The sequence below is a fragment of the Anopheles darlingi genome, chromosome 2, assembly GCF_943734745.1.
Source record: "Anopheles darlingi chromosome 2, idAnoDarlMG_H_01, whole genome shotgun sequence".
NCBI lineage: Eukaryota > Metazoa > Arthropoda > Insecta > Diptera > Culicidae > Anopheles > Anopheles darlingi.
Genome location: NC_064874.1, coordinates 85,856,902 through 85,869,401, shown reverse-complemented (window position 1 = coordinate 85,869,401; position 12,500 = coordinate 85,856,902). Strand labels below are relative to the sequence as shown.

The 12,500-nt window shown below is 47.9% G+C and overlaps 3 protein-coding genes across 3 annotated transcripts in view; 1 reads left to right on the top strand and 2 right to left on the bottom strand.

The window, feature by feature from the left end:
- Positions 1 to 2,344, bottom strand: part of LOC125951350 (zinc finger protein OZF-like) — a 2,469-nt gene extending 125 nt beyond the window's left edge. Inside the window, exon 1 of the mRNA XM_049680137.1 lies at positions 1 to 2,344. This exon is cut by the window's left edge and continues 125 nt beyond it. Coding sequence (XP_049536094.1) covers positions 670 to 2,181 — 1,512 coding nt within the window. The 5' untranslated portion in view covers positions 2,182 to 2,344 and the 3' untranslated portion in view covers positions 1 to 669.
- A 365-nt stretch (positions 2,345 to 2,709) lies between these two features.
- On the top strand, positions 2,710 to 4,458 carry LOC125951365 (glutathione S-transferase 1-like). The gene is made up of 2 exons (XM_049680166.1): positions 2,710 to 2,848; positions 3,804 to 4,458. The coding sequence occupies exons 1-2, from the start codon at positions 2,759 to 2,761 to the stop codon at positions 4,371 to 4,373; spliced, it is 660 nt and encodes a 219-aa protein (XP_049536123.1). The 5' UTR covers positions 2,710 to 2,758; the 3' UTR covers positions 4,374 to 4,458.
- A 708-nt stretch (positions 4,459 to 5,166) lies between these two features.
- Positions 5,167 to 12,500, bottom strand: part of LOC125951327 (uncharacterized) — a 10,624-nt gene continuing 3,290 nt past the window's right edge. Inside the window, exons 3-10 of the mRNA XM_049680085.1 lie at positions 11,054 to 12,500; positions 10,812 to 10,987; positions 10,657 to 10,737; positions 10,416 to 10,535; positions 6,180 to 10,300; positions 5,811 to 6,111; positions 5,638 to 5,734; positions 5,167 to 5,555 (exon numbers count right to left, since the gene is read on the bottom strand). The exon at positions 11,054 to 12,500 is cut by the window's right edge and continues 1,356 nt beyond it. Coding sequence (XP_049536042.1) covers positions 5,521 to 5,555; positions 5,638 to 5,734; positions 5,811 to 6,111; positions 6,180 to 10,300; positions 10,416 to 10,535; positions 10,657 to 10,737; positions 10,812 to 10,987; positions 11,054 to 12,500 — 6,378 coding nt within the window. The 3' untranslated portion in view covers positions 5,167 to 5,520. The remainder of the gene's footprint in view (positions 5,556 to 5,637; positions 5,735 to 5,810; positions 6,112 to 6,179; positions 10,301 to 10,415; positions 10,536 to 10,656; positions 10,738 to 10,811; positions 10,988 to 11,053) is intronic.

Sequence of the window (12,500 nt, the reverse complement as noted above, 5' to 3'; positions counted from 1 at the left end):
GTCTGTGGTGGGGTTCATGCGGAACGATCGTGCGACCAATTTGCGGTACTCAATTAAGCATTTGCATCGATAGTTGCGCATGGCTGCGGTAGGGACGTGCTTCCCGCGCAATAAAGATGTCACCAACGATCGGCAGCGATCTTTTCTCGTATGCATCGTCATGGCACGTGTCATCCTCATTGCCGAGCTGGAGCCGGTTTGGAGGAAGACTTCGGAACGGAATTTCATAACCCCTTGTCCACTGCTACGCGCTCTCGAGACACGATGTGAATCAAGGTTGCCGGTTATCGGCACGACGTGAAGAGACACCGTTATGTGATTAGTGCATAGCTTCCCGCTTTCATACTCTTCTTCTTGCCAAGCTGCCAGGTGCCTGCTGCTCCCATTACAACAGCAACCACCGCCAATCGCGTATGATAAGTGTCGTCGTCGTCGTCGTCGTCGTCTTCCCCGGGTGAAGATAATACCAGAAGAGCAGCGGGAAAAGACATCAACGGTGCTCTTGAACAAGTTCTCCACCACGATTCGCCTGCAGCTACCAATACCACCAGCACGCTGATGAGAAAAGGGGGGCATGAGATGAGCGCGTCTAGTGAGACCAACCGTGAGTGTAAACTCGAGCTAAGGTGAGAAATCTCGAGTCCGCCGATTCGATTTAAATAATCCTTCTCAGCACTCTTGGATGCTGGATACCGGAATCGAGTTTGTCGGAGGAACAACTGTTTGTTGGTTGGTTGTTTGGATCCGAGAATTATCCTTGCCCTTTTCCCTTTCTCCATGTTGCAGCTTACGGTGCTTTCTCATGTACCGCACATCCAGGAACGTTTTACCGCAAACATCACAAACCACGCACACGGTGGCCGCATCGGTGGAATGACTTTTCTCGTGAATCATCAGACCGGACTGAGAGGTAAATGTTTTGCCGCATCGTTCACAGCCAAATGTAGGCCGTGCCGTATCATGTACCTGGCGGTGTCTCTGGTGAGCAGACGAATGCGCAAACCGTTTACCGCAGTCCTTGCACTGGAAAGGCTTTTCACCGGTATGTCGACGAGCATGGGTCTCCAGATAGTTGGGCGTTTTAAAGGACTTTCCACAGACGGCACATACACACGGTTGTTGTCGTCGGTTATCGGCTGTCGTACCGGAATGGAACCGCACCGTATGGTTGTGCAGGTTGCCTTTGCTCGAGAACTGCTTCTTGCAAACCGCGCATCGGAACTCTTCGTGGTGTGGATCGTGTACCTTCTCGTGGTTATCGAGCGTACTCTTCGTGAGAAAGGATTTTCCGCAAACGGTGCAGAGATAGTTGCCCTCACTTGGCGGCAACTGGTGGCCATTCGACACTTCTGATGATTGCTGGCTTCGGAGGGCGGGATGAAATCTACGAACATGGGCCCTTAAGAGCCGCAGTTGGCGGAATGGTTTAGCACACTCCGGGCAATGGCGCAATTGCTCCGCGTCAAGTAGCAACCTGTGCCGCCGGTAGACGGCATGGCTTGAGAATCGGTTGTAGCAGATGTTGCACTCGATGGTGCACCTCACCGACACCTCGCCGTTACCAAGCACCATTCGATCCGGTTCATGTACGGATTGCGAGTGCGTTTGAAGCTGCTGCAAGCTGTCGAACTGTTCACCGCAGCCACAGCACCGTGTAGCCGATACTTTGCGATCCTGGTAGGTGCGACGATTGGAGAAACGATCCTTCCGATGGCGCCTTAGCGAGGGCTGCGAGACAAAGCGCTTAAAACACACCTCACACTGGAACGGTCGCTGCAGTTCATCCGCTGGCTGCTGGTGGTTCTTAAGATGTGTATCCTTCGAATGCCGTTCGAGATCCTCGGCCGATGAGAAATCCTGCCTGCAACCACAACACCGAAAAAAGTCCTCACTGGACAGCGGTTCCTCGGCAGGCCGTGGCGTCAGCAGTATGACGGCGAGCTGCTTGTGCCGCTTCAGGGTGTACTTGTTGAAATAACGCCGGAAACATCGGTCGCACTGGTAAGGTTTGGCCGGGTTATCACGGCTTTCCGGTAAATGAATCTTCAGCAAATGTTCTCGCAGCGCGTCGACCGTTTGCATATCCTGACGACACGCACAGCAGTGTGTGGAATCGCTATCTTCGCGGTTCGTTTCAGCCGAATCGTCGCTCTGCGTGCTACTAGTCGGGTCTTCCATCATCACGTTCCGGAACTTAGCATATTGCGTATCGAAATGCCGGCTTGTTATCAGAGCACAACAACGCACAACAAAAAAGGCCTTGAAAATCGCTTCCCACGCTTGCTTTGATTTGTGTACACCTTTCTTCGTTAACCATCGATGGCTTCTGGGAATCCAAACGAACGACTGAACGAAACACGCGCTGCCCGACTCGTACGAACCTGACGAAGGTTGCCCACAGCGGTTTGATTCAAAAAATGACCGTTAGAAACACTTCACCGTCAGCACGTTGCAGAGTATTTTTATTGTCTTTTAAAACATTTCAATTCATTCTGGTGGCACTGCCTATTGGCATTGGTGGATGGGAAGAACACCAACTGGGCAAAGTAGACGATGGCCGGTACTATGAGCCTCTCCATTCTTTACGTTGCCAAGCACATTTGTAATGATCCCACGAATCCAGGTTGCGAAGGATAAAAGCATAGGACATGGGAGACATCGGGCGCACTTGTGGATAAACCTTCGCTGAGTGAAGATACACCGGGTGATCTCGACATTCAAGTCAAAGTATCTAAGTTTCGTGTAAAAAAGTGCAACGATGGCTCCGCTAGTGCTGTACCATTTTCCTGGTTCGCCACCGTCAAGGTCTGCGCTGCTGGTTTTGCGCAATTTGGATCTGGACGTTGAGGTACGGTAGTTTTTTTTAAGTACGGTAGATAGTTTTAAAGTGACGAAAATTACCTAATTTTTAGTAACAAACCAACACTAACTCTAAGTATTGGTGTGATCCGGGTGAAGCGAAGTAGCACAATGCACATTAAAGATAAATAAGTTTTATATACAGAATAAGTCCAAGCTGGAGTTTGTTCATTTCACTGGATGTTTTGCCATTTCACATAAAGTCTACAGTTTATCGTATTGTAGCGTATCAAATTCGATGGCCAATGAGCGAAAATACCTTAAATATCCCAAGGTCTCATACCTGAGAACACACCTGGCCACAACATTTAAATGTCCCACCATAAATTGTTGCCCTTCACAACGCAGATCCATGAAGTATGCAGGAGAGTCCAGTACCAGACGCGCTATTAACATAGCTTTAATTGCGCAGCTGGGAACTTCAAACAAAGAGGCGTTTTATGGTCCTAGAGCAAGGCGTTTGTTTTATAATTCAATCTCAAACGTTGTGTGTGATACATCATTTGCCATCGATTGAAACCGATAGCGAAAATCAATATTTTTTTACCAACCATTCGAGGGAATTACAGTTGTTCACATTCTTACGGTCTTACTAGGAGTCATACTTTATTCATCTACACTACCAAAGACACGATTCTTCAATTCAAATTGTCCTCTTGGACGAACTATTGATTTCCCAATCGGTTCGTTTATGTTTGTTTCGCGTGTCATGCGAAGGCTGCCCTACCTTTCCACTGCTGTTCACTTTAAAAGTCGTTACAGAAGCTGATGCTATCGCGACTGTAAAAAGTTCCTGCTAACCGTTTTTACGGCAATACATGTAGATCAATAGTCTAGATCAAAGGACTATTAGCAGTAGCCTCAGCTTTTAATGAACGGCAGCAACCATCTATGATTGCAAGGGCTTGAAAATGCTAATTATCTTTCGTGTGCTCTTCTGAAAGGTTAAAATAGTGAATCTGTTCGCTGGTGAGCATATGGCCGAAGAATATCTGGCCATTAACCCGGAGCATACCGTTCCGACACTAGTGGATGAGGACTACGTGCTGTGGGAATCGAAAGCGATTGCGACCTATCTGACCGAGCAGTATAAACCCGGCTGTAGCCTGTATCCAAATGATCCGAAGAAACGTGGTCTCATCCTGCATCGCTTGTTCTTCGACTCTGGGATGCTGTTTCCGGCGTTGCGCCAAATACTGGCCCCCGTACTCCGTGATGGTGCCACTGTTATCTCGCAGGAGCAGAAGGACACGATGCACAAAGCGTTGGAGCGCATGGAGTCTTACCTGCAGCAGGGCAACGAATGGATTGCCGGTGACGACTGCTCTCTAGCGGATCTATGCGCATTGGCCACCATTACAACGGTTCATCATCTCGGCGTTAATTTCGGGGATTTTCCCAATATACAGGCATGGTACGACCGGTGCCATGAACTACCAGGCTTTGCGGAGAATGAAGAAGGTGCCTCGGTAATTGCCAACGCAGTGAAATCTAAGCTTGAAGAACCATATTGAGAAGTGCTCTGGTAGGAGATGGTGTTCTGTAACAGTTGATTAAAAAAAGTAGAACAAGTGCTGACACGAAAACGCACTTCATCGCTGTCTTATCTCAATTTTAATTACCATTTATTACATTTCACTCCAGTTTATCAATATGCGAACCGCGTTTGATCCAGGATGCAATCATTGAAAATCCATAAATTATGCTTCCTCATTATAGCGTTGCATTTCATATTCCATGTTCTTTATCAATCTCATACGTTTTCCAAACCATAAATACTTGTTTGAACTTTGTTTGTTTTTGTTTCCTAACTTATGTTACACAACCATGGTGCTACTCGTTAGAGTTGTCAGTTCCGTATAATACTACACTGCAATATTTTTTTATGTTTGCTCTCTAGGGGACCATTGGCATTGAGAGAAACATGAAACCGCAGCAGACTAGCAAGTAGAACAACGCTCCGACAAGCCCCGTTCAGATGGGTTACTAAGTTTGTAATGCATTTATTTACAGGAAATCAATTCATTTACACAAACTACTCCAGTAATGGTATAATCGTTGTTCGCAAGTACAGATAAATTTCGGATCTGATTAGCAACTTTGTGCCTACGCAAGCACACACATACAAAAACACAGACACCCCATAACGTATGTGCACCACAGGATTATTCACAAGGCTGTTAAGCGATCTACATACATTGCACAAACATGTTAACCGCACTGTTTGAAAACATCTAATAAATTATATTCATTGGAGTAATAAATAATCGAATTTAAAATAAAACATTCATCCAATGCTACTCTAAATGGTACCGCGCTTATGTACATTCCAATGATTGCTCTCTGGCATTAAGTTATCTGAAAGGATGCAGTTGATGAATGGACTTTCTACTAGAGAGATTTCCAGATAGTGGTGTGCGCGTCTACGATTGTCTTGCTGTGCACACTATACTCCTCCTGGCGTGGGATGAAGATACAGATTCCTGTTATACTGTTGAATCCTTGCTAGCATGATGACAGAGTTGGGCTTAGCTTAGTTAAAAAAATGACCCGATCCTATGACCAGTCACGAAGTAGACATTTGTTTAACATCCCCTCTTTTTTGGTTTATTGGAGACAAGCAAATATGGCTGCCATGGGCCAGCTTTATTTTCAACCAAATCACTCCAATTCTACCACATCAAAGGACACATTGCCTGTGAACAAACAATGATGAAAATGGCATACTTTTGATAGAACAGTTGTTCTACGACAGTCAATGGTCTGCTTGGAACCTACCTAAAGTAGTTTTTGTCGGTACCGTTTTCTGGGTCACCATGATGTTGGCTCCCAATCGATGGCCACCGAGAATGGTGGCTGCTGCTGCAGCTGCTGACTATAGTGGGAGAATTCAACAAGTGGTAGAAATGTTCCTGACCGTATGACGTATGATCTTTTCAGACCCCACTCACCTCATTTGGCTTCGTTCGCTTAGCCAATTGTAATGAACCACCACCAGCGTCCGGCCGGATTTCGCTGATCGAAATCGAACTATTTCTAGCCTTCAGGTTATCCAACAGTGCTACGTCACTTTTTCTCTTCCGAATTATCACGTTATTCGTACCGACCGCACCGGGCTGCAGATTTCGCATTGGCATCGGAGATGAAGTGTTGACGATTGTGCTTTCATTCACTGATTGAGGTGGCACGACCGATGGAGAAGATTTCACGGGATTTACTACCGTAGGACTGCTAGTAGTAGTTGATAGGGTACTGAAACGATTCGAACATGCACGTGTTATTGACGGTTTCATACAACTAGAGTCTTATACTCCAGGTACCTTGGCTTGGCGGTTCTCTTAAATAATATTTGAGACCCGCCATTTGACTGGATTTGTCGAATGGTAGGAGCTGCTGTGGCTTTTGTGATCGTGTATTCCTTACTAGCGTCATTGAAAGAAAAGCTTAATGTTCTTCCAGCAGCTCCTGGTGTTGGAGCTCCAGCAGTGGTTGAAGTAGTAGAAGCAGCAGTAGGAACTGCACTCGCAACAACGCTCACAACGTTCGAAGTGCCCAATGTTTGGAGAGTGTTCGGTTTGGTTTTGATAGGCGTAGCCACCACAGTGGGTGTAGATGCCACGGATAGTGCACCACGTGCCGCTCCAGCACCACCAATTGTCATAGCAACTGGGGGTTTTATCGCTGTATTGACTGCCTGCCGCTGTACGGGGGTAGGTATAGGGGACGCCCGGTTCGGTAACGTTGAGACCGTTTTCGGTGATCCCGTTTGAGCCTGCCGTAGCAGCGTACTCGTTTGCTTTGGTACAAGTGTCGTCACAGCGGGCCTACTGACAGAAGTCGCAAGGGGCTTGGCTGGCCCCTTCAATACTAACCCAGATGCCGATGAAACATTCACGCCAGGAACTGATTTTTGTGTCGCGGTGCTACCGACGATTTGCCGCATTCCGACATTCGTATTTTTGCCAGTTGTTATAATATTCGCTGGTGAGTTTGGCTGATTAACAACTTTTTTCATCACACTAGCACTGCCCGCTACACCAGCAGCCGGCTGCGACGAAATGGTCACCATGGGCATAGGGCGGTTTTCAGAAACGGGTTTGATAACGCTGCTTGCACTATTTTGTACAGGACTCTGTTTTACCAGCATTGTAGGACTGGCTCTTGATGTAGGGTTAAGTAGAAGCGGACTTTGTATGCCTTTAATATTCATCAAAGTAACAGGATTGCTCGGTGGTTTAGTATTGGGTTGCGGCTTGGGTAAGGGTTGCTTTGTTTGCTGTGTAGCTCCCAAAGCCACACTTATAGCTGCGGGTTTACTAGCGTTATTATTCGCCGTTACCGCCGTTGCCGGTTTGCGCATAGTTGATACGATTTGGGTAGTGGAACTAGTTAAAGAAGAGGATGCAGCTGCGGTTTGCTTCTGCGCCGGTGTCTGTGACTTCGCCTGTCCAGTCGTTTTAAATCCCACCAAGGGCGGCATAGCAGTTGGTTTTATTGCGGGTGCCGGAGAAGAGGTGGTCGTTGCATTAACTTGAGATGTTAAAGTCTGAGCAGTAGACTTTGGTCGAATTGTATTGGTCAGCGACTTCTGCTGTTGTCCCACGGGCGGTCGGTTGGATTGGGTGGGTGTAATGCTCGCTGCGGCAGATGCTGGCATCGTAAGTGTAGCAGGCTTTGAACTGGCTACCAGCGCTGGTGTTGTTGTCGTTCTCGAAACTGATGGCACGCTTATGGGTGGTGCAGTTGCCTTCGATACTGGTGGTATTAACTTCGGACTACTTCTGGCCGCAATGCTAGGCACCGCAGGTGAATATTTTAAATTACCGGAGCTACTTGAACGAACAGCAGACGTTACTATGGAAGCCGACGGAGTAACCGGTGCCGGAAAGACGCTCGACTTCCCTCCTCCTATCGTACTGTTACCAGTGACATACTGCGTTGAAGTCGCTGGTTTCGGCAGGTTTGCCATTTTGTTTGACACTTTCTCCGGTTGTTGCAGATTAGCTATCGTTTTCGCCCGCACTATCGGACGAATTGCATCGGCATTTTTGTTGCTACTAGCCTGCATAGTTGCGCTCCGATCAACAGGTTCTTCATCATCAATAGGTATCACGGTTGTGACTTGCGAGTTAGTCCTCGGCCTGGTAGGAATACTCAACGGATCGCTCGTTTTCATGGTTAAACTTTTACCAGTAGGCTTTTTCTTTAACTCGTTGAAACTAAAGGTCGAACGATCGGTGCTATCCTTTACATTCTGATTCTTCTCTTGCTGCTGTTGTTGAAGGGCCATCGATACAACCGAGGCTATCACGGGTAATCCATTGTTCGTTGGTCCGTTAGTGGTTGTGCTCTTTGCATTAACACTTCCTCCAGCAACCAGGCTGCCAACGTTACTAACTGTGATTGCGTTATCTGCCTTTCCACTAGCATTAGCACTACGAGCAGTAGGCTGTTCTTCATGTGTCGTAGTAATCGTAGGCGGACCAGTTGCGACATTGCCCGGGGATGCTGGTGGAGGTAATGGAGTCGAAGGATAGTTCCGGACCGGATGATCCAGGGTCGGCGGCAGTAATGGAGCGCTACGGGGAGAAAATGGACTAGAAACTCCAGATCCCACCGCGTTCAATGCCGGGAGGTGACCGGTGTGATCGTTTAACATGTTCAGCAACGTCGCAGTCGCTGATCCAGTGCTTCCCGGGCGCGATGTAGAAGGCCCGACCGATTTACGGTACTGATTAGCGAGCGATGTAACTTCCGAAATTTTCAACCCCGAAGTGGACGATAGTGACGTGATTGGGGAAGAAGATTGCTGATGTTGTTGTGCTGCCGATTGATAGTCAGTGATTTGTCTCAGTGCGTTCAGTACTTGACTACTGGCACTAGTACCGGATGAACCGCTCGTACCCGAAGGGCTACCATACTGAGCGGCAAGACTTGCTAACGTAGCAGTGCTCGACGGTGGCGGTAATCCATTGCTACCACCCAAGCTGCTACCGATTGGCGGTGGTAGCCCCAAGCTGCTGCCACTGCTCGCGTTGTACATATTATAGAACTGCGAAAGGGCGTTAGTGGCATCGTATGACTTGGAGGCTCCGCTTGATCCTCCGATACTCGGCGACATAGGTTGTCCATTCGCCAGCGAAGCATGAGAGGGCATGCCAAAGTCCAGCATACCACCGGAACCGGGCATCGTGTAGGAACCGTAGAACTTTGAAAAAAGCGAGGCGTAGGCCGGATCATTTAGCATTGAGAACTGCTGGCTGAATGGATAGAGCGGTCGGTTCAGGGCACTATTGTACGAGAAATCGCTTCTGTACATATCGCCACTTCCCATTGGCATCCCCGGCAGGCCCATATTGGGGTACAGTGAGGACAGCCCGAAACCGTACATCCCGGAACCTGGCATCATGCCAAATTGCGAAGGGTACGCAGGCTTTTCGTTATTCTGGATCTCGCGTTCGTACGCGGCCCAAGCTTCTTTCTTCTCCTCTTCGCTCAGGTCTTGCTCCGGTTTGTTCTCCAGCAACGAATCGTGCTCATGGTATTTGAAAATTTTGTTTGGGAAATTGTGCAGCAGGGAGGCCAGCAAATCGTCGGCAGGCCGAATCGGAGTTTCACGCATCATATCCGCTACCTTCGTTAGATTGTACAACTCGGCCAGTTCGTCGTAGCGATAGTGACGATCGACCTGCTGCTCATCGACCACTCGGAAGCTCAGCGCCTGCTTCGTGACCGAGCGTGAGTATACCTTCTCCTCCATCGTGCCCATCGCCAGCAATCGATACACATAGCATTTTCGCTTCTGACCGAGGCGGAAGATTCGAAAGATGTTTTGCTGATCGTTTGATGGGTTCCATGACGTATCTAAAATTATCACTCGATTAGCAGCGGTTAGATTAATACCCTGGCCACCAGCTTTGGCCGATATGAGAAAACACTTGACACGCGTATTGCGTGGATCGTTAAACGATCGTATCAAGTCGTGGCGAATGGATTTGTTCGTTTTGCCATCCAACCGATAGTAATCTTTACCAGCTACCCATGGCCCTTTGAATGCGCTGTAACCGAACGCATCTGCATGCGGAAGATCATGGTTTTGCTGTTCGTTGATTTTCGCCATAAAATGCTCAACCACGTTCAGCACTGCGACGAACGCTGAGAAAATTAAACATTTCTCGCCCCGATCGTTGCACTGCTTCAGTATCTCGAACATTATCCACAGCTTATTGCTAGGCACTAACGACTCTAGGTCTGCCTCGCCCAGATACTCTCGCCACCAATCATTCATAACCGACAGCGTGCCCGTCTTAATATCGTTTCGATCATCCGGTGACTCCTCATCCGTATCTGGAGAGGCAGTTTTCCGGGCAGCATCTTTCCGATTTTTCTCCTGTATCGCTGACTCCCAAGCCTTCTCTAGCACTTTCGGATGAGTCCAAATCTGTTAATGAAAAAAAAAATAGAAATAGGAATAGAGAAACAAGTCCTCAGTGCCGCTAGCTGTACATATTCCGTGCAAGATGAAATTGAAAACAACATTGTTTAGAATGATCTACCTTTCGCAAGGATGTGTAATCGGCGATTAGCTTGAATTTTTTCGCCTTGGCCGGTTCTCCAGGATGCTCATTGTTCGATGTGTACTCGTTCATCTGAAGAAATACTTCGTACATTTTTTCCTGGGAACAAAAACACGAGAAACAGTTTGAACCGTGAGGGTCTTGTACAATGCCTTAGCTACCATCATCATTTAACGGTCCCGCCTCTAGTTGTCTCTCTGCCCGGTAAGGCAGAACTTACTTGAACCGGCGTCAGTGGAACGAATAGAACATACTCATATTTCTCCGGAAGGAAATCTTTCAACACAGCCGCTTCCTTGCGCTGGAATGAAGCAATTCTCCGCCATAGTTACTAAACTGGGAATCTTTCAGTATCTCATACGTTAACTCGCATACCTGGACAAATTTACACAGCTTATTGTGTAGCACGTACGAACGTTGTTTCATAATTTTTATCGCACGCTGATCGGAATCCTTATGCTGGCCATTTTTAATCGGATTGGCATAAAGATTACTAAACTCCTTATCACTCCCCAGGAACGAAGGTTTGATAAAGTTTACCATGCAATAATCTGAAACGTTCGGGAAATTCGGAAGATGAATTAATGGTAAAACTAAAATGATATTGCATTGCTTACACTCTTTAAGATTATTTTGAATCGGAGTTCCAGTGAGCACGATGCGTCGTCTCGTTTTGATCTTCGAAACTGCCTCGCTGATCGCAGAACGCTTATTTTTTATCTGATGCCCTTCGTCACAGATGACCAGATCGGCACCGGGATTGATCAACAGCTCCTTCACCTGCTTTTGTATGTACTCAACCTTTTTAAGTGATGAACCCACCGGCCGCTTACGGCGTTCATTGTTAATCAGGGCCCTGAATGCCTCATAGCCGATTAACATCACGCCACAGCGCGTGTGTGGCAACGAGTGCCAATCACGTAGCACATTCACTTTCGTTATCTGAGGGCTCACATCGGGAAAGCAGAACACCTTCAGCCTCGATCCATCATGCACCTTATCCTGCCACCGATGAATCTCTTCCTTCCAATTCAAAACTGTGCTCTTCGGACAGATAACCAAGATCCGCCGTGTTCGCAGCTGCGGATACCGCATGACCGTATGCAGAAGCGCTATGATTTGCAGCGTCTTGCCGAGTCCCATGCAATGTGCCAGAATGCATCCAGACCCGACATTCTCCGTCACCGAATCCACTGCGCCGTACGTATTGTCGTACATGAAGCGGATACCCTCGATCTGGTGCGGTTTTAGCAAGGCTACAATATCAGGATGCACACAAATGGCTTTCTTCTGCTTCGCATCATAATCAAGAACCAGATCGCTTTCCTGCGGCCCGGGATTGTAGGATTCCAGAAAATGCTTCAACGTTTCATTTTTCTTCTTCAATCTGGCCAACCGATCTTCCTCTTCCTTCTGTGCCTTTTTCGTTTCCTCTGCCAGCTCATCGTTGCTGAGCATAGCCCGAATTTTGCGTCTGCTGCTGTCCGGGGATGCCTTCGCGGACTCGGGCACCAGTTGCGATTCGTCGTCGCTATCTGAGCTTAAGCTAATGCAATCATCGTCCTTGGATGATTTTCGCTTCGATACGCTTTCGGTGGAGACGGATGAAGACGCCGATGTCGACACGATAGGTTTCCGATCCGTCGTCGACCGAACGGAGGACGGAGATTCGTTCGCTTGCGCACTTACTGCACCTTTACTACCTTGCGACGCTAGCATATCACTAAAATCGAACGGATCATCCCTCGGAGTTTCGCCCTTTCGACGACTGTTTGCCCTTGGTTGGGCATCATCCAACAGCTCCACATCCGAATCATCGTCACCTTTGTCGCTTCCCTGATCGCTGGTCCGTAGTTCGCGCGGTTTTCGCATGCGTGGCACATACTCGGCCATGGCCTTTCGTGTCCGCTTTTTCTGTGCATCATTCCCTGGCTGACCGGCTTCCTCACGAAGCAAATCGTCAACATCCTCGAATAGCTCGTTGCTAAATAGAGCCTTATCCTTGGGATCCGCAAACTTGTCCGATTTGCTTCTAGGCTGCGAACCATCGGGTATCGTCTGACT